This window comes from Ambystoma mexicanum, chromosome 3p (assembly GCF_040938575.1).
Source record: "Ambystoma mexicanum isolate Mex_15411 chromosome 3p, UKY_AmexF1_1, whole genome shotgun sequence".
In the NCBI taxonomy this organism is placed as follows: Eukaryota; Metazoa; Chordata; class Amphibia; order Caudata; family Ambystomatidae; genus Ambystoma; species Ambystoma mexicanum.
This window is the reverse complement of record NC_090925.1, coordinates 819,991,028-820,010,546: the sequence shown is the minus strand read 5'-3', so window position 1 is coordinate 820,010,546 and position 19,519 is coordinate 819,991,028. Positions and strand designations below refer to the sequence as shown.

Below are 19,519 nucleotides of genomic sequence, written 5' to 3'. Positions count from 1 at the left end.
AAATACTTACGTTGGTTGGAGAAGATGAGCGATTTCACTATTATGAGTTATAACATTGAGTGGTGGTTCGGGAGGTAAGATGGAATGCTACGAGACAACTTACAGCGTTTGAAAAGCGTTTTTTCTCCCTGTGTGTCGCTAAAGGCTCATTATTAAATCTCTGTGAATTTGGCATAGGAAACATTGCTGCTTACGAGACTTCGCTGGCAGGTTACTCTGTGGCCTGGCATAATGACTTGGGGAAGATATTAGGGGCTGAGAGGTGGGCAAGAATCTGGCATTGCCCAAAAAAGCATCAATATCAGTAAAATGCATGCAAGATGTTATCAAGATGTAATGTAATGGCCATTTGTATAGCGCCTTTCACCATTGGTGTGGTCTCAGCGCGCTGTAGGTTGATCTCCGTTGAGGACTGGAGTCCAAGTATGGGAAATTCATCAGAGAATTATAGAATGCGTGTGTGCATTTAGGCCAGTTCCAGGTAAGTAGGTATGGCCAAGTCCCTGATGGCCACCCATGTTGAGCAGGCAGGTGTGTAGGTGCCGATAGGTAGACTGGAGAATATGCGAGAGATGTGAGTAGCTAGATCTTATTCTATCATGGGGGATAGATGCCTTCTGCTGGCAGAGGTTTTGTGCAAAATATAAGAGCAGGAGGGACATTATGCATGCAGCTAGGCCGAATTTGATAGTGGGGGATAGCTACATTCTGCTGGCAGAAGTGTTATTTAAAATGTAAGAGCAGGAGGGACATTATGTGTGCAGTTAGGCCAAATTTTATCGCGGGGGATAGCTGCATTCTGCTGGCAGAGGTTTTGTCCAAAATGTAAGAGCTGGAGGGACATTATGTGTGCAGCTAGACCGAATTGTATTGTGGGGATAGCTGCATTCTAGAGGTGTTGTGCAAAATATAAGAGCCACAGGAGAAAACATTGGTGAATTCTACCCACTCCCTGAAGAGAAATGGATATGTAAGGCATCCATATTGGATATCACAGTAATTATTGAACAGCTCAATAATTCTAGAGCAGCAGCCCTGATGGCACTTGTAATAAACTGTTAAAACTGGAGCCAGACTTATAGGCCTCGGCATTGTATTTACTGTTTGTCCAAATTGGTATAGTTGTTAGAATCCCTAAATCATGGAGTGTGAGCCACATCTTAGCCTTGGCTTAGAAAGGGAGCATGGGATGACCCCACGAACTTCAGAATGTTAGCGATGCTCGACATACCATCAAAAATCTTTGCTCAAGTATTACTAACAGAATTAAATGACTGGATAACAACTAATAATATTCTGCCAGTAAATCAGATTGGTTTTAGACAACGGTCAAGCACATCCCACAACCTAATAGTACTATCATCTGCCATTGAATATGCATGGCAACGAAGAAAGCTGAACGTTTATTGCACACTAACCGATTTCTCAGTCGCCTTTGTTTTAGTGTTCATAGATCGATTATGGTGCAAGCTCAGTTCTTGAAGTATACCTAAAGGGCTTCTCAAAATGTTGATGCTACTGCATCTGGACAATTTGGTGCAGGTACGTTTGGATGCTAATCTGTTACTAGCAATGCAGGAGGCAAACACACCTAGGCTCGATGTTAAGCTAATCTGTTATAAGCGGTGCAGGATGAAAATACACCCAAAAACGTAGCACAAGTATTGCAGTACAGCAGAACAGAAATGGGGGCAGTGGAAGTGATGGCTCGGGGAGTGAAAAGGCAATGTGAAAAATTTGACCATAGAGAACAAGGGGCGTAAGACGGCAGTGATAGAGCAATGAGAATGAAAGGAGAGGCCGGGGTTAAGAGTCAAGGAAGGATGAGGCATGTAATGAACCAATAGTCAGCAATCACTTGATGGAGAGAGGTGGATGCCACAGTCCAGAGGCACATGGATACAGAACAAAGCCTTAAACATCCTGACTGACTATGCCAGCAGTAGTGAAGAGGTGGCCCCATGCCCAGCCTCCCGGACAGGGACAAGCAGTGGGCCTTAGAGGTGGGCCTTAGCGGTGGGCCTTACGGGTGGGCCTTGGGTGGATGGGCTGGCTGAAGCCGGCAGGCTTCGGGATTGGCTCAGATGAGGAGCCACGAGCCAATCACTTCTGGAACTGCCAGCACATCAATGTCCAGACCAGTGCTGATCCCTGGGGCGGCCATGTTGAAAGGCTTGTGAGGAGGCAGTAAACAGAGGTGCAAAAAAATGAAAAGCACGCTCTTCAGTGCGCTATAGCAATTTCAAAGTTGGAATTCAATTTAAATTGCCATGTGGCCATATTGTGAACATTGTAATGCTACTAAGCACCGTCAATTACAGGGAGCACCCGGGAACCTCGTGGTGGGGAGAGGCTCTCTCTTTTGTTGCTGCAGATGTCGAGTCCTTGAGCACTAAGACCATGCACCATCCTTTTAGTTTCCAAGAATACTAAGTCAATGTCATCCTTTGCTGTTTCCTATGGCACTCAGGTCATATTGCTCTGCTAGTGAGTGGTTTGGGGTATGGTGGCTATTCAATCCCTGTGCATAGGGTATGTTATTGTCTTCTCTGAGTGTTGGGTGTTACCGGTTGTTAGGCAGAATTATATGCAGTACCCTTTGGGAACACCACACACAACTAAGACTACAAGGGACAGTACAAATTCACCTTTGGTACAAGCCTGTACTACACAGTAAAGTGGTAGCGATGGCTGAGCAGCCAGACTTATCTTAAGAGTAAAGTGAGCAGTATCAATAGTTACACAAAGGACAGCAATTACTATGATTCAAACAAACACTGACTCAAGGTTTTTGAGTAAAAGAATATACATTTATTTACACATCAGTTATTAAACATTTCACTATTATCAAGCAGTTGAAAAATCACGTTTCTAATACACTACACCACACCCAATAGATTCTGGACAAGTTAGGCTCAAAATGAAGTGTGAGCAAAATGGCACTCCAGTAATAAAAAGGGAGGGAAAGACAATGTTAGACAGAAGTTGAGCAGTACCAACAAGTAAGTAAGCAGGGCAATCTAGAAAAAGGAACTACAGTGAGGAAATCAAATCAAGAGGCCAGGGCCAAAGTCAATGGACAAAAGTCTCTGCAGAGGATCATACAGTTCAGGGTAGTTTGCGGTTAAGTCTTTGCCAAGAGCTCAGAACGAAGTTGGTCGGACGAAAAGTTACTTTCAAGAATAGAGAAGGACAAGCCCTCGGATAGGCAAACGATTTCACACACTTTCACCACGGCTGGACGAAACAAACAACCTGGCAGTTCCTGCAGGCTCACGTTTCCTGAAGCGACTGTTGAACTGACAAAAAGGAGGAAGACTGGAGGGTCCTGCAATGCCCAGGGAAGAAACCAGCAGCGGAGCAAAGCGACGAATTAAGGGTACGCTCCCTAAAACCCAAGCAGGGTCCATTCCTCCTGGCTATCCGGTTCACCTTAGCTGTGCACAGCAATGTCGACCAGAGGAGGGAGGCCTGGCTTGCAGTTTGGTGAACTGGTTGTTCCCACCAGCTCAAAGGGAGAAGATTCCTAGCAGATCTTCCCTTTCGTCAAGGTTTGAAGATTAGACCCGAAGCAGGGCTTCACTGGGAGGTTTAGTCGTGGTAGAGGTCCTTTTCTGTCAGCTTCTCTTCGGTTCTCTCGATCCAGTTGCGACTCTGCTTTCTCAGTCCCAGAGACCTGCTTTTTATGCAGTTTTCCCCCATTCACACAGCCTGTCTGTTAATCACACAGCGTGGTGGCTGTCCCACCGGGACAGTCATCACAGCCAATCATACCAGAGTGCGAGATGGGTCTCCAAGGAGACCCTGTGTAGGGAGTCTCAGACCCCTCCCTCACATCCTGTCCTCCTCAGACATTCAGGTGCCTAAGGAGGGCTTATGTGCAGAAGCCCGCCAAAGGTCGGCAAACAAAAGAATCAAACCTGGTTTGGCGCGCAGAGAAAAACACGAGAAAGACTTTTACAAAAAGAAATGGCGAATAAACCCAGCCGGAACCGTATAAAGACATGTATGTTCCAGCGGGTTTAAGTTCGAGGCTACCAAGATAGTCTAAAACAATATCAAGGCTATTTAAAATAACCACGGTAGGAAAAATAGGGTAGTTACCACCCCCACCAGCCAAATCTTAATGAAAAGGGAACAAAACAATGTTCCATGAGAAACAGACAAAAAGGGATAAGTATTAACCCTTTCCAGAACTCTATGTAAGATAGTTTGTACTGGGTCTGTGAGTTTAAAAAGACTAATAAAGTCAATGGCAACTTTACATGTTCTGGGAGACAGTAGTCAGTCCCAGAAAAATGGAGTCTGAGTTGGGAAGTCTGAAAAAGACAACCCTGTGTCACTGCACTGAAGGTGCTCTGTAACACATAGTAAAAAGATGATGCCTATGGAGTAGGTGAGGCTCAATAGTCTATGAACACAAAAATGTTAAACACACACAGCAAAACACATGCAAGAGTGGGAAAAAAGGCTCATACTCTTACCAGGTGAATAAAATAAATCCTAAAAATCCAGCAAAGCTGCTGCGGGACTCAGTAGGTAAGGGAAATTAGCAATTCTGGAGAATTCTCCCTAACACCGGTGGAAAGTTATGTGGTCCTGCGTATTCCTTTTACAACAGAACTGCCCCTTTAACTCCATGACTATACAAACAGGAAGCAGTGCGAAGCGTGATGGGTGGATTGTGGAGTCTGAGTGTTGGGTGTTCGGTGCTTGGGGCCAAGCTGTTATCAGACTATTGAGGAACCGGAAACCTCCCTACACAGAGTTACTCTGAGTGGTAAAGGCTTTGCCATATTTTGAAATGAATACCAGTGGCATTGCATAGTAGTGCCGGTGGGGTAAGGGAGCGGCAGAGCTTGCTGTCTAGGGCCTGCCGGCACCCGCATTCCTCCCAGTATTGTTCTCCTGACTTGTGTTTCCGCCCTCCTGTAACACACTTCATCTATCCACAAGCCTGTGCTGCTCGTTAAGAGTATAATGAAATCTAAAGAACTTTGGCGGCTCACCCTTCGCAGTGATGCTAGACTAAAAGGAAAGTCTTTGCTGAGCCCTAACAACAGAAAATTCAGGTCAACTCCATCCCCAAGTAGCAAAAAAAATTAAATGGAGGAACTGCGTAACAAGGACCCATCGTAGCCGAAAAGAAAAGCTTACTTTGGTAACACCACGACCTGCGAAAAGGTGGTATATGGTCGCTCTATTCCTGATTGTGCTCCTGAAAAAGGGGAGGAGTGTGTAGTATTCTATGCCTAATGAAATGTTATTGTTGGAAATGCCGCAGCTCCCCGCCTGCGCGTGAGAGAGAATGTTGATTTAGAGCGTGAGGCGGAGAGGGGATTCTGTAGGTGACGGTTGAGAAGGATGTCGAGTGTATGATGCAGTTGCTGTGCGGGGCGCCGGCTTGTATGTTTATTCAATAAAATAAATCTCAATTACCTACCGTGTCGAGCATACTTCATTTGGCGACGAGGATGCCTGCGTCCTGAGGACCCACGGGGTGAAGAGGAGTTGAGAGCAGATGCTCCAAGCCTAAGCGCTACGCTGCGCAGGTTTGTGCTGATGTTTCCCCAACAAAGGAAAGGACATACGAATAGCGGATGTTCCGAGCTAACGATCACTTAGTGTTGGCTTGTGCTGTTGTTTCCGAGACTGAAAAGGAGAGCGTATGCTCCAAACCGGCGCACATCGTGTATTGGTTTGTGCCGAGTCTTTGTTTTGGTCCACGGTTGGACTGGAAAGGAGAGCGGGTGCTCCGAACCAGCGCACATCGTGCGTTGGTTTGTGCCGAGTCCAGGAAGTCTCCTCCTCTGGTCCAGGAAGTTTTCCATGAACTGCAAGTAACGCCGTATTACTGGTGGGTTCAAGAAAAGGACCCGCCTTTAGCTCTTAGGTCACATGGTCTGCTTGACCTAGAGCCAGGCTTAATGAAGAGTGGACAGTGATTCCCTCATTTTCGTCACAGTACCTGTACTAGCAGTCACAGACTATACATCCTGCATTTTGCAGAGCCAGCAAGAGGTTTATAAGGAAGTGGTGTGCAATAAGACATTTCTCAGTAAAGCAAACTAAAGAAATGCAAGGTATCAGCATCCAACTGCCGGCAAGTTTCCTTCCAACTCCAGGCCAACCTGTAGTTCTGTGGTCAGAATGGAAAGAATTTTGGCTGAATTACATTCAAGCCGTAGAACAAGAAGAACTCACATCCCGCAAAAAGAAGTTACTATTGCTACATGCATTAGGATTAGAAGGACAAAGAAAGTTCAGAGAATTACCAGATTTGACTGCAGATGAAGCTGGTGATGCTGATGAGCATGATAGGGCCATAAGACAATTGGACAAGTATTATGCCCCAGAAACAAAAGTAGCCATAAATAGATACAAGTTCTATACACGAGTACAGAAAGAACACGAAAGCATTGAAGAATATGTTTCAGCCTTAAGAGTGTTATCACGAACTTGCCAATTTGGCAATGGCATTACCCTGGATGAGTTGATCAGGGATCAAACCATTGTTCATTCGAAGGATAATTTGGTACAAGACAGGCTATGGATGGTTGGGAATCCATCTTTACCAGAAACTGTTGCAATTGCTAAACGTGTGGAACACAGTCAGTTGTGCTCGAAGGAAATGAAAAGCAAGAAAGAAGAGGCTGTGCAAAGTATGCAAAAACAAAGTATCAAAGTGATACAGGAAAAAGAAACAGATGAACAGGCTCAGGTTAATGTTCTGCGACCTAAAGACAGAGCTGAATCTAATGGTAGGAGTAAGGATAAGAGTGAAACGCACAAAGAAATAACAGGGCAAAATCTTTTGAGCAAAAAGGAAGTTCTTTTAGAGGAAAGAATTGGGCGAAGAATGAACCCAGGATCCAGAATGATCATAGATTTCAGAAGACTCAACCAAGAGAGGGAGACAGGTGTTACAATTGCGGCAGAATTGGTCATTATGCATTCTCAAAGCAGTGCCCAGTGTTGGGGAAGAAATGTGGAAATTGTGGCATAAGAGGTCATTTCGCGGTTGTATGTAGAAGGAGGAAGTACATTTCTGTCATTTTAGAAGAAGAAGAGGAATCGGAAGAAGAAAGGGTGTTCCTGATACATGAGCCACCTGGTGGAGAATTTAAATGCCCTAGCTGTGAAGTGATAGTTGACAATTGGAAACTTAAGGTAAAGGTGGACAGTTGTTCACCATGGACGATTATCACTAAAAGAACATGGCAGAATTTAGTCACACGTGGCCTCAAAAGTAGGATGAATGCATCAGACATACGAGATCCTGGTGGGTTTGAAGGATCCAAGATCAAGATGATCGGATGGTTTTCTTGCATTATTCAATTTAAAGATAGACGTGCTCAAGTAAAAGTTTATGTTGCAGAGAAGGGCGTCAATGTTATAGGTTGGAGGGATCAAGCAGGATTGAGGATCAGATTGGATAAAACTATCAAGGTGAAAAGAGACAACCGATGCAATTTAAGTTTACTAAAAAATTTCGCACGCAGAATTCGTCTCACGCATGGAGCAATACCAGTTAAGCACACGAAGTCCAGACCAGTCCCGTTTGCCATAGCCGACAAGGTTGAGCAACAATTAACAGAGTTGGAATCTGAAGGAGTGATAGAAAAAATTGAATCCTCCGAATGGGTGAGCCCCATTGTTGTTGCGTTGAAGAAGAACGGCAAATTGAGAATTTGCGTAGATTTGAGAGACGTGAATAAGAACATCATAACTGACACGTTTCCTCTTCCCATCATATCTGAAATGTTGAATCGAATTGGTGAAGCTGATCTGTTTTCCACGCTGGACCTATCAAGCGCCTATCATCAGATTTTGCTGACAGAAGATTGTAGAGACATTACGGCATTTATTACGCCACATGGACTATATAGATACAAACGTATGCCATTTGGGTTAGCATCTGCTGCGGCAGTATTTCAAAGGGTGATGACGCATGTACTTAAGGGAATACGTGGTACGATTGTATATCAGGATGATATAATTGTATTTGGTAAGGGATCTGAAGAACATGATGGCTGGTTGAAGGAAGTGTTGAAGAGATTAGAAGAAGTTGGTTTAGAAATTGAGAAAAGCAAGTGTAAGTTTGGAGTGGAAGAGGTGGAATATCTTGGTCATACTGTGAATGGTAAGGGGTAAAGGCCTAAAAGAGATGCTATGAAAGCGATCGCCTAATCCTAATAACAAAGATGAGTTAAGATCATTTTTGGGGTTGTGTGAATATTACAACAGATTTGTTAGAAATTTTGCGAGTGTGAGAAAATTACTGAAAAAAGATGCAAAGTTTATATGAACTGAGGAGTGTAATGAAGCGGTTGAAGGCATAAAGAGAGAGATTTGCAACTCTTTGGAGTTAGGAGGTTTCGAGTTCGGGAGATTGACTAAGATCACAGCGGATGCCAGTGGGAGTGGCTTAGGGGCGGTGCTATCGCAATTAGACGAAGATGCAAATGATAGGATAATCAGTCATGCTTCAAGAGCTATTACAGAAACAGAGAGCAGATACTCGGTCATTGAGAAAGAGTTATTGGCATGTTCATGGGCAGTGAATTATTTCAGAAAATATCTGTGGGGAAGCAAATTTATAATTCAGACAGACCATAAGCCTTTAATTGAAGTTCTTACGGTGAAAGGGATGTGTAAAGCCTCCCCGAGATTAGCAAGACTTAGCCTCAAGTTACAAGATTATAACTTTTCAGTGAAATACGTGCCGGGAAAAAGGATAAAGGGTAAGGAAACAGTTGCTGATGCAGATGAGAAGATGGTGGCTGTTGTTTTTGAGGTTACGTCCAAGGATACATGGATTGAGGAGCTGGGCAAGGATGATGTGATACAAGAAATAAGGAGGTATACCGAATCAGGGTGTCCCGAGAAGAGGCATCACTGGCATAAAGAACAATGTGCGGTCGAAATATTGGTGGCCAGGTATGGATTTAATGATTGAGAGATTTATCAGGAATTGCTGGCCATGTCAGAATAGTGACAAGAGCTGCAAGGTTTTCAAGTCACAGCCAATTAATGTTTGTAAGGGTGAAACACCATGGGAGATGGTAGGAATTGATATTGTTGGGCCATACGAGAGGTTGGTTGGAGAGAAGACATTTTTGATAGTTTTAGTCAATTACTACTCGGGATTGGTGGAAGTCAAAGCGGTGAGTAAAATTGATACGGATGAAGTAATAAAGTTCATTATGCAGATCTGCAGAAGGGAAGGATTTCCCAAAATAATAATAAGTGATAACTGTGTTCAGTTCAGAAGTAGAGAAATGAGAGAATTTGCCAAGAGAACGGGAATTGAATGGAGGTTTTCATCACTATATCACCCACAAACCAATGGGTTAGTGGAGAGGTATAACCGAGTTATTGTAGAAGCAGTAGAAATGGCTTTAAGTAACAACATGCCTGTAGACGAAGTTCTTGAGGAAAGGGTTTGGAGCACTAGAATGTCTGTTAAATGGGGAATGGACGTCTCTCCTTTTGAATTAATGAGGGGAAGAGCTCCCAATACCTTACTTAATCCAGCATGGGTTAATCGTAGGAGAGGGTTAAGTAAAAGATTACAGAGTTCAGACGAACAGCCAGAAAAGCATAGTATGTTTCTAGAAAGGCCAAAGTTCGGATTGTCACCGGGAGATTTCGTGCGAATCAAGTTGGGACGAAATGTTAAGAAAGATGACTTTAAATACAGCAGTCCAGTTAAGGTGATGCAAGTATTCAGAAGAGCGGTTAAAGTTACTGGAGGATCAGTATGGAGCTTAGATAGGGTTAGTAAATGGATGTGGGAAGGTAAGGGTGAAAGAGACAAGCAAGTCAAATTGGAGAAACAAACGTGTGATTTGTTTGGTGATGACCTTATCCAAAATAGGATTGAGAATGGGAATGGTGACGGTGTGAGACGAGGTTGTGAACCGAGCGTACAACAACGACAAGGTGATGAGGTGCGTGAAAGTAGGATGGTACGTAGTTCAAGAAATAAAAGGTTACCGTTCTGGTCCAGAGATTATGTCATGCGAAGTTGAGTAACAACCTCATGTAGGGGTAATTGTATTCGATGTTATTCATTGTGTTTGCAATATTGGTTACAGCCTTATGTGATTTCGCACACATGTTTTTTTTAATGTTATAATATTTGTCTTATATTCTTGTTCAATTTTGTAAAGGGGGGAGGTGATCTAGTATTCTATGCCTAATGAAATGTTATTGTTGGAAATGCCGCAGCTCCCCACCTGCGCGTGAGAGAGAATGTTGATTTAGAGCGTGAGGTGGAGAGAGGATTCTGTAGGCGACGGTTGAGAAGGATGTCGAGTGTATGATGCGGTTGCAGTGCGGGGCGCCGGCTTGTATGTTTATTCAATAAAGTAAATCTCAATTACCTACCGTGTCGAGCATACTTCAGAGTGTCCTTCGGATATCAGTGTAACCATTGATAATAACAGTTCACTCCTAAAGCTGTGCAAGATCATACAAAGGATCTCTATGGCCCCTGCAGACTTTGTAACTGATAACAGACTAAGTTCAAATATATCTCAGACTCCTGACTTGGAAAAACAGTTGACATTGTCAGAGTCCCTGGCCAGTGAAAGTGATTATGAGGAGGAAGCAGTGGTGGCAGGTGCCTCGCGCCTTTATGACTCATTTAATGTTAGATCTTCTGTTGAAGCTCTCCTGGGCTACTGGAAGGGAAATCGACGCCCTTTTTGTTCTGTGTTCAAAAATGGCTGGGGAACACAGGAATCTCTGAAGAAGGGGGTCACCAAAGTAGTGGATGTAATTATACTGGCAAGCAGGAATCCTGTCACAATGACCCTCCAGCGGATGAAGCATCCCCTACCAACGGAATTACTGGCACCATTGGGGAATAACAGCAAGCGATCTGAAGGTTTCCATACAGGAAAAGACCTACCCGTTGGAGGCCCAGGTAGTATGCAGGAAAGTTCCTCACCATTCATGGAAGACTCCAACAAGGAACAGACTATATCGTGGCTGATTCAGAGAGTGGGGCTTTAGTGGCACTTTGTGTGGAAATGTTGCTACTAAATAGCCATTTGAGCCCCCAACCCCTCTCCTCCACAGAAACACAAGGTCCGGAGAGGCTGGGACTTGGCTGATCGGGCAAGGCCTGAGTAGGCTGCCCTTCGACAGAAGGGTGAGTTTGTCTGGGTCAGATCATATCCAGGGGGGGGCTAAAAGGGTAACAAAAAATGTGGATGATGGGGAAGTTAGATGGGTCTGTCTGCAGGGCCCTCTGGACAGGTGGATTAGTCATCCACCATCGAAGTCAGTTTCTTAAATCTTGTTCAACTGCGGCGCTGTCTAAGCCAGTGTCTGTGTCTGACCGTCCCCATCACACTTTTGGGCCTCCTCCCCTTTCAGTGAACAACGTTTCCCCATCCCCTAAATTGGCCAGAGACCCAGGAGTAAATCCCCCTCTTCTGCCCCTATTTGTAATTACATATTAACACGGGAGACTGTAAATTCAGAGACATCTACTGCTCTAATGCTGTCCAAACTCTTGCAATGCCAATTTACGAGTAGTCCAAGTCTGGGAGTAAATCTGGCACCCAAAAAAGATACCTGTCTGGACCCAGTCAATGCACTGCGGACAATCTTGGGGGTAAAGTGGGTAAAGTGGATTCTGCCTGGTTCAAGGATCTCTTTCATGTTAAATTTGTGGAAATAAGCCAGACGGCATTAAGTCCTTTTCTGAACCGTACCTGGTTGTTGGAACTGTTACACCTCATCCTGGACCTCTGTACCATCTCTACTAAGGACGTACAAAATCTGGAACTGCCCTATGTTGAGAGCTATGAGTACTGGGCATTGGCTACATTTGTCTCCCCAATAGTTGTGGAGCGTATCTGTAACAACGGCAAGTCTTTGTCCGATTTGGGGTTCGAGATCTTAGTATTTCATCCTGAAACCAAAACAGCGTTAGTTAGTACTCATGCTCAACGTGCTAAGCCTACCTCGGGGGACAATCAGAGACAATGGATCAATTGGCCAAGAGACAGCCAGGGCAGTGGTCCCTCGTAACAGATCTGACACATTGACCTTCCCCCTTGGGGGGAGGGCTTTTCTCTGTGGTGTCTTGGAATTCAATGGGCACAGTTTGTTTCTGACTAATCCAAAGTCTCTTACTATTTTAAAGGGGGCAAAGTGGGCAAAGTGTTTCTGCTTGCAGGAGACATGGTTTACCACCCCTTTTGACCTGGATGGTTATATTCTATTCTATTATGTATTGGGGCCAAACCTATTCATAATATCTCAGAATTTGGCCCTTACAGATTAACCGGAAATGTTCTATCTGCCTCCATTAAAAAAGCATGGTATGGCCAGGAGGTGAAACTGATTGCAACCTTGTATGATCCACCAAGGTGTGCGTATGACGGCTGAGTTAATGGAGGTGGTGATTGAGACTTTTAGAATGCCTTCCCAAGGGCACAATTATACTAATGGGAGATATTAATGTTGATTGTGCTCAGACCCAACAGAAAAAATTTAGACCGGGAAAATATGGTTCTGTAGGGAACAGGATAATGGAGTGGTGTGGGGTGCTAGCTGAGTTTGACCTAGTCCCCCTAAAAGTAAATGAGGGGGATTCACAGATCACCTGGTCCAATGGAATATACAACAGTTGTATAGATTTCATCTTTACAGACTCTCGACTTGCCAGCAGAAACCCAGAATTAGAAATCCTGCCTACCCCCGCTAGTGATTGTGCTATGCTGTCTATGAAGTGCACGGGCCCCCACTGATTCCTCGTGATGTGCTGGTAGTTAACCCTACAGTTAATATACAGGGCAACAGGCTAAGATGGTCCTTAAGCAACATGCAAAAATGTAATATTACACTAGGGCGCTGTGGCCTCACTCAAGGTGATCTGAGGAGGTTTCAGGAATTGTTCGGTCCCTCTGACCTGAGACACCTTGTTAAAAGTAGATACATGGGTAACCTGGGTGTCAGATATGACCACGGAATTGAACTTAAGAAAAAAGACTTGAATGGCCTGATCCCCTGGGTTAAGAGGAGTGGTGCCCTATCCTGGGGGGGAAAACAAAATTGGTCAACGCCACCAGGTCAAGATATAAGACATGGTTATGGGGGGTACACATTATCTGTAAAAACTGCCAGTTGGAAGTTTATAAACCGTCTGATTAGGACTCATGATACCAAGAAATTTTGGCAACTTATTTGCAGCCACGGGGCTGGTAACATGGTTAGGGAATTCTCTGGTATCTCAGATGAGCATTGGTGTTCCTTTGTAAAGAATGTTTATTGGTTGGAAACCGAGATGTGCCCGCCTGACAGGATTAAGACTATGGGTCATACACTGGTAAGCATACATTTAGGGGAGGTCGACGTAGTGGCCTGTATTACTAAAGATAAGGCCTCTAGTGCTACGGGCCCTGATGGTATTAGTAATGTCTTATTGAAGAGTAATCCTTAGTTTTGGGGCCCACTACTCCATCTTTTATTTAGACAGATCTGTGAAACGGGGACAATACCATGTTCCTGGAAAACTTCAATTTTGGTCCCCGTCTTCAAGAAGGCCTCCTGTGACCTACCGGCGAATTACAGGCTATTGGCCATGGTGGATTGTTGTTCAAAGTTATTTGCAACAATCTTACTGGAACTGTTTTCTGACTTGGTGGTGGAAAAGGGTCTTTTGAACCTGCAGCAGATGGGCTGCGGAACCACTCATTCAATCTGGGTTCTTATGACCTTGATTTCGGATATTCAGTCCTATACTGGCACAGCCCTATACCTTTGTTTTGTCGACTATATTGCCCCTTTTGATAGTGTGCTAAGATCCAAACTCTTGGAAAAGCTGCAGCGATGGGGCATAGACCCGATGTTGCTTTATTTCATCAAGCTATTACATAGTGACACCAAGGTTAGGGTTAGTCTGTCAGAGGAGGTAGTCCTATCAATTCCTTTCTTGACTAATAGAGGTTTAAAACAGGGCTGCCCTCTCACACCCCTGCTTTTTAATCTGTATGTGTCGGACTTGAAGCTGATCAATAACCACCCCCTGCGTTACTGGAAGGAGCTTTTCTCATGCTTGATGTACGCGGATGACACTGTGATGTTAGACTGCACAGCAGTAGGCTTGCAACGATCTCTGGATGCCCTCCATGTGTTTTCCAGTAAGCATCGGCTTCACCTAATGCCATGAAAACTAAAATTATGACTTGTGGCAAGGGTGTGTATGGTGTTGCCTCATTTGTGTCGCACCTGTGAGGGATCAAGCTAGAGCAGATTACTGAATATAGGTACCTTGGTATTCATATAAGAGCTACTTCTTCCTTTTCATATTTAGAAGAAGGGATAATGAACAAGGCTTGGCAGAAGTGGCTATCGATCAAACGGATTATCGACACCTACAGGGGCTGTTCTACTGAGGTCTGAAATCATTCAATGACCCCTGGCATATTATATGCACTAGAAGTATTCCCTGAAAAGCCTGTTGTATCCCCAGGTTGGAAGCGAAAATCCTATGGTCACTGCTCTGCCTGCCTGGGAGGGTACCAGTTGAAGCAATAAGACTCGAACTAGGACCCCCATCTCTTCTATCACTCTGGAAAGTCTTGGCCTGTAAATTCTGGGCCAAAATACACTATGGATGTATAAGAGAAGATACTATTTTAAGTGGGGCAATTTGCCACACTACTAGGTTCTCTAAAAGTGTATGGTACGGGGAGTTGGAGGAGATGGTGAGGGTCCACCACTATGTAATCGGTATACATAAGGTACCAGTGTCCTGGCTTGATTTCAGCTTATCTAAAATTGAGAGGAAGTCAAGATACTAGGAAATGGATTTATCACTGAGTCATTTGGCCAGACTGCATAGGTTTCAGATCTACTCACCTCATGGCTTCTCTATTGACCACCCAAAGTCCTATCTTATTAAACTTCATCTTCCTGCCCTGAGCAGATCTATTTTATCTGTTCGCCTCTGCACTCTCCCGGTCTTAGAAAACATGGGTGTCTGGGCGGGCCTACCAAGGGGAGAACGACCCTGTAGACTTTGTGGCATTTGCGAAGAGGCACTGTGCCACAATCTTAACGGGTGTGTAGCACTTAAAGTAGAGTATGACAAGGCTTATCACGAGTTCGTGCTCCATACTACAGACTCATTTTGGAACATGATTTTTAGTGCTGAATCATTGGTGATGACATCTGCGGCCCATTATGTCTGGCAAATTGCAGCATAAAGACTATCACCCTAAATTCCAAACTGGTGTAGTGATATATCTTAAATGATTCGATTATACTAGAGAATATCCCAATTTTAAATATTTTATTGTTTGGAAGCTTTAAGTATTTGAATGTAACAATTAAATGTTTTACATTTTAATCTTCTGTGAGGTATGTTAATGTATTGGATTTTACTATTGTGTAGTGTAAAAGGAGACTAACATCACCACATACACTTAATAAAAGAATGAAATGGTCTTCTCTGGTGTTCAGGAAGTTTCTGCTATCCTCTGCTTTGTTCTAAGTCACTAATAACATGTTTAATGTTTCTAGTATTTTCTCCTGTGCTCTAGGTCACTGAAGCTATGCTAATGCCTTCTTGTATGTCACAAGCACTAACATCATATACTGTCCTCTTGCATTGCATATACCACTTGAGCCTGTGTTGCTGTCGGCTGGTCCTATGGCGCACAAGCAACTTCACGATACACTAAGGTGTTTTATGATATCAAGGCTATGCTAGTTTCTTATGTCATGTACCACTACGGCATTGCTACCTCTTCTGGTATAACCTACCACAAGGCCCTTATACATTGCTATTATGCACTGAAGTGCCTAAGGATTGCAGGGCTGTTGCTCCTATCTGATATGCGCTAGGGCACAATGACTATATCACTTTCTCCTGTTTCTTGCAAGGACACTGATGCTATGTTTCGCTCCTCCGGTACATCCCAGGTGCTAGTGATCTATTCCTCTCTTTCAGGGTGGCATGGGCACAAAGGACGAGATGTGCATGGCATTCCTGTACATCTACCCTCGAAGCAACATCACCAACTGCAACAGCGTGCCCGATCTAGTGTCCATTGCAACAGCTCTAGGCAGGAACGTGTCCAGGTGAGCACAGCTGAAGGATTGCCTTGTTGCGGCTGATCTCTGATAGAATATTCTCAGCTGAGCAAAGCACTTAGTTCTGTCCTCCATCACCTGACTTTAATATGGACGTGCAGATTCTGTTAAAGGGGACAGTCAGTGGAGGATCTCTTCCACATCTATGTAAATTGCACCGATTTAACCCAGGAAAGAACCCTCTTCTTTGGTCGCTTTCTTGAGGGATACAAAGCTATGTCACCGGACAATTGGTGGAGAACCCTCTGAGGGGAGACAAGATCTCTCTGATAATAGCAGTGGTTCAATTTTTCAGGAATTGCCTGAATCCACTGATGGAGAAGGGATGTATCTTACCGAGTACTGAATGATGAAGGGAGTGGGAATCACAGTTGACACATGATTTATGCTAAATGTTTAACTGTTGCACTAAGAAAGAAAAGTATGGTTATTTCATTAAAGCTCAATAGACTGCAGCATGAGTTAGGGATGATGGTTGTGATGAAATCCTATTCTTGCCAGAATGAGTACAAGTGAGAGTGAAGTTTTCCATGCACTGTGCTCAATTTGCACATGAAACGTACCAAAAAGAGGGTAGAATACATCTTTTGCTTCTATTTTGGTAGCACAGGCAGGGAGCAGGCCATACACCCCAAAGATGCATGTCAATGGTGGAAGCGTCAAACAGCAATAGGATGAGCTCCCAAATAAATAGAATGTCCAAGCCCTGCTCTAAAAAAGTAAATCTTTACTAAGAGCTCTGAAGCCCAATTGTTACTAATCACCCAGCCGTACATGGAAAATCACACAGTAATATAGCCTGACTATATACTAAAAGCAGACAGGTAAACTGGGAACTTCATTCGGCGGGAGGGATATCAAAAACAGAAATATAGTTACCATAAAAGGGGGAACGCAAAGCAAAAACAATCTCACACATATATTTCACTAAGGTAGGGACATTGGGAGCCCCAAGATAAAAGACGAGGGAATCAGGGAACCTGAAAATGCCTGTGAAAGGACACCAAGCCCACAGGTTCTCTACAATGCTCTCTTTAGAAGACGCAAAAGCTTTGAGCAGGCCTTCTAGGTGCTGCCGGTAGGTTGTAAGTGGCTTGAAGATACTCGGTCGCAGCATAGATGTCTTCGAACCAGGTAGCTCGACTGACTGTATTGGGCGGCTTTAATGGGCGCAGCAATAGCTCAGGGTTCAGAGGTCAGCCAGGTGCAGGAAGTGATCTTTCAGCTCTTATCACATTTAGAACTGCTTAGCAACAGCAAGCCCCAGAGGTAATGCCTATGGATGTCACCAGTGCAGAGAAAGGTTGGATAAAGAGAACCACGCATGGATGAAATCTCTGTCCTGCACTTAGTCACTGGGTGAAGCATGCTGAGACACCCCCAGGAAGGATGTCTCCCATTGGCTACTTAGGTGTCCTGGTCTCTGGTCTCCAGAGCAGGCAAGCCCCAAAGTTCTTCCAGTTCAGTCCTGTAAGTTCCTCAGGGATGGTAAGGGAATGGGGTTCTCTCCCGCGTGCTGTCTTCACTTCTGTGGAAGGGGACTTTGAACTGTCTACAGCTCCAAGAGGTAATCAACAGAGTTGGTGGCTGGAACTCAATTTAAAGGTGAATCTTAGCAGGAGACTGTTGGTTTTTGAGCCTCTTGATAGAATGCAAAGTTGATCTCTCGAGGTGAAGTGTCTACTCTCTTTTGAAGCAATACCCAGAGTACGTTGCTCCTAAAGGAGTCACTCTGTGGCATAAGCTAAGTATGCTAGGGTATTACAAATTTGTGAATGTCCACTCCCCTGACCAGCAGTTCCCAGGCTGCTTTAGCACCAGGCAAATCCTGCCCCCTTGAGACCAAAGGGACACTGACCGGAAATGCCTTCCCTTACCTAATCAAACTCTGTTGTCTTGGCACCCAATGGTTTGTTATGGGTTCAACCCACTCCTTTGACGCTCTCCTCCTCACGTATGAATGAGATGTGAAGGTTCATCACTGAAGAACAAAACACTTTCCAGACTGAGCTGAGAATAGCTGTGCAAGGCCTGTGAGAAGGGGCTCCAGTATGACTTATTCCCATAGAGCAACACTGCAAAATCATCTGGAGATATGCCTCATCTTTATATTTGTCTAGCGTCCAGTTACAAGGCTGGCAGGACTCTTCCACCAGATATGAAAGAATACACATGTCAATACATTTTTACCATAGGGCTGCATAGTTAAAATAAATCCCACCTCTTAGCAAAGTTTTGAACTTCATAGGCATTTGGATCAATATCATATTTTCTCTGATGCTACTAGAGTCAGAAGTGCCAGTCGACAATGATATCATATTGATTTATTTTCTGAAGTCCAGTAGGTTTTTAAAGGAAAGTAAGTGGATGGTGCTTTCAGCATGCCATGTGCACATTTCCTGAAAGATAGCCATGCCGCCTAACAGCTGCTGCTGTGTGATTAGACTGTGTACAGCAGAGAGTAGGCATATGAATCAATGTGTAGGGGTTAGAGCAGGAACAGATTTGATGCATGTTGAAGGCAAGAGGAGTCTAAAAGTCAGGTGCATGAGGTAGAGGGTGGATGGAGACAGCTGACCAAGTGGCAGGAAAAAGGGAAGTAGAAGCCGGAGGAGTTAAAGAACAAGGGTGTGGTCAATGATGTGGCAAAAAATAAGAATGCTGATGAAGAAGAAAGGGTGAAGAAGGATGTGAAAAGTAAGGAGGAGAAGGAGATGGCACAGAGTAAGGAGGAAGTGAGGAGGAGGAGAGGAGTTACAACAGATGTAATAAGGTGGCTAGAGGCAGAATAAAGGTTGGAGGCAAAGGAGGAAGAAGAAAAGAGTAGGTCAGAGGTGACAGCAAGGCAGGAGGTGGAAGAGCGACATTTGAAGCAAGTTAGGAGAGACATCAGCTAGGAGAGGCAGAAAGCCAGAAGGAGGAGGTTGGAGATGGTGCAAAGGAGGAAAAGAGTAGGAAAGACAACAGAGAGAAGACCTAAGACGTTAAGGAGGAGGAGCAGACATGCTATAATGCCTGGTAGAAGGGCATTAAAAAAGGGTGGTGTATTAAACATATGGATGGAGGATCATTGAGGAGATGCAGGTGGAGCAGAAGGAGGAGTATAGTTCAGCGTGGAGAAGGAAAACATGGTAAGAAAGGTCTTCCTAGACACAAGACTGTTCAGACTCGTCAAGCAAATGGACGAGAATGGTGTGTTGGGGGTTAGCGCCAGGATCCTGGGAAAGGAAGGAGGAGAAAATATTAGACCCAGCTGGTAGACCAGCAAACATTGCAAGCCTTCTGGAGGAAGCCCTGGACTCAGCTTGCCATCCCTCAGTCTTACCTTTGATAGCTACCCAGCCCTAACTTGAAAGTATACAAAAGATCAGAGAACACAGAGTGAGGGGTCTCCTAGGAG

General features: G+C 44.4%; 1 protein-coding gene across 1 annotated transcript in view; it reads left to right on the top strand.

The window, feature by feature from the left end:
• LOC138580944 (putative DBH-like monooxygenase protein 2) overlaps window positions 1-19,519 on the top strand; it is a 298,284-nt gene that overhangs the window by 254,944 nt on the left and 23,821 nt on the right. Inside the window, exon 11 of the mRNA XM_069651882.1 lies at window positions 15,977-16,107. Coding sequence (XP_069507983.1) covers window positions 15,977-16,107 — 131 coding nt within the window. The remainder of the gene's footprint in view (window positions 1-15,976; window positions 16,108-19,519) is intronic.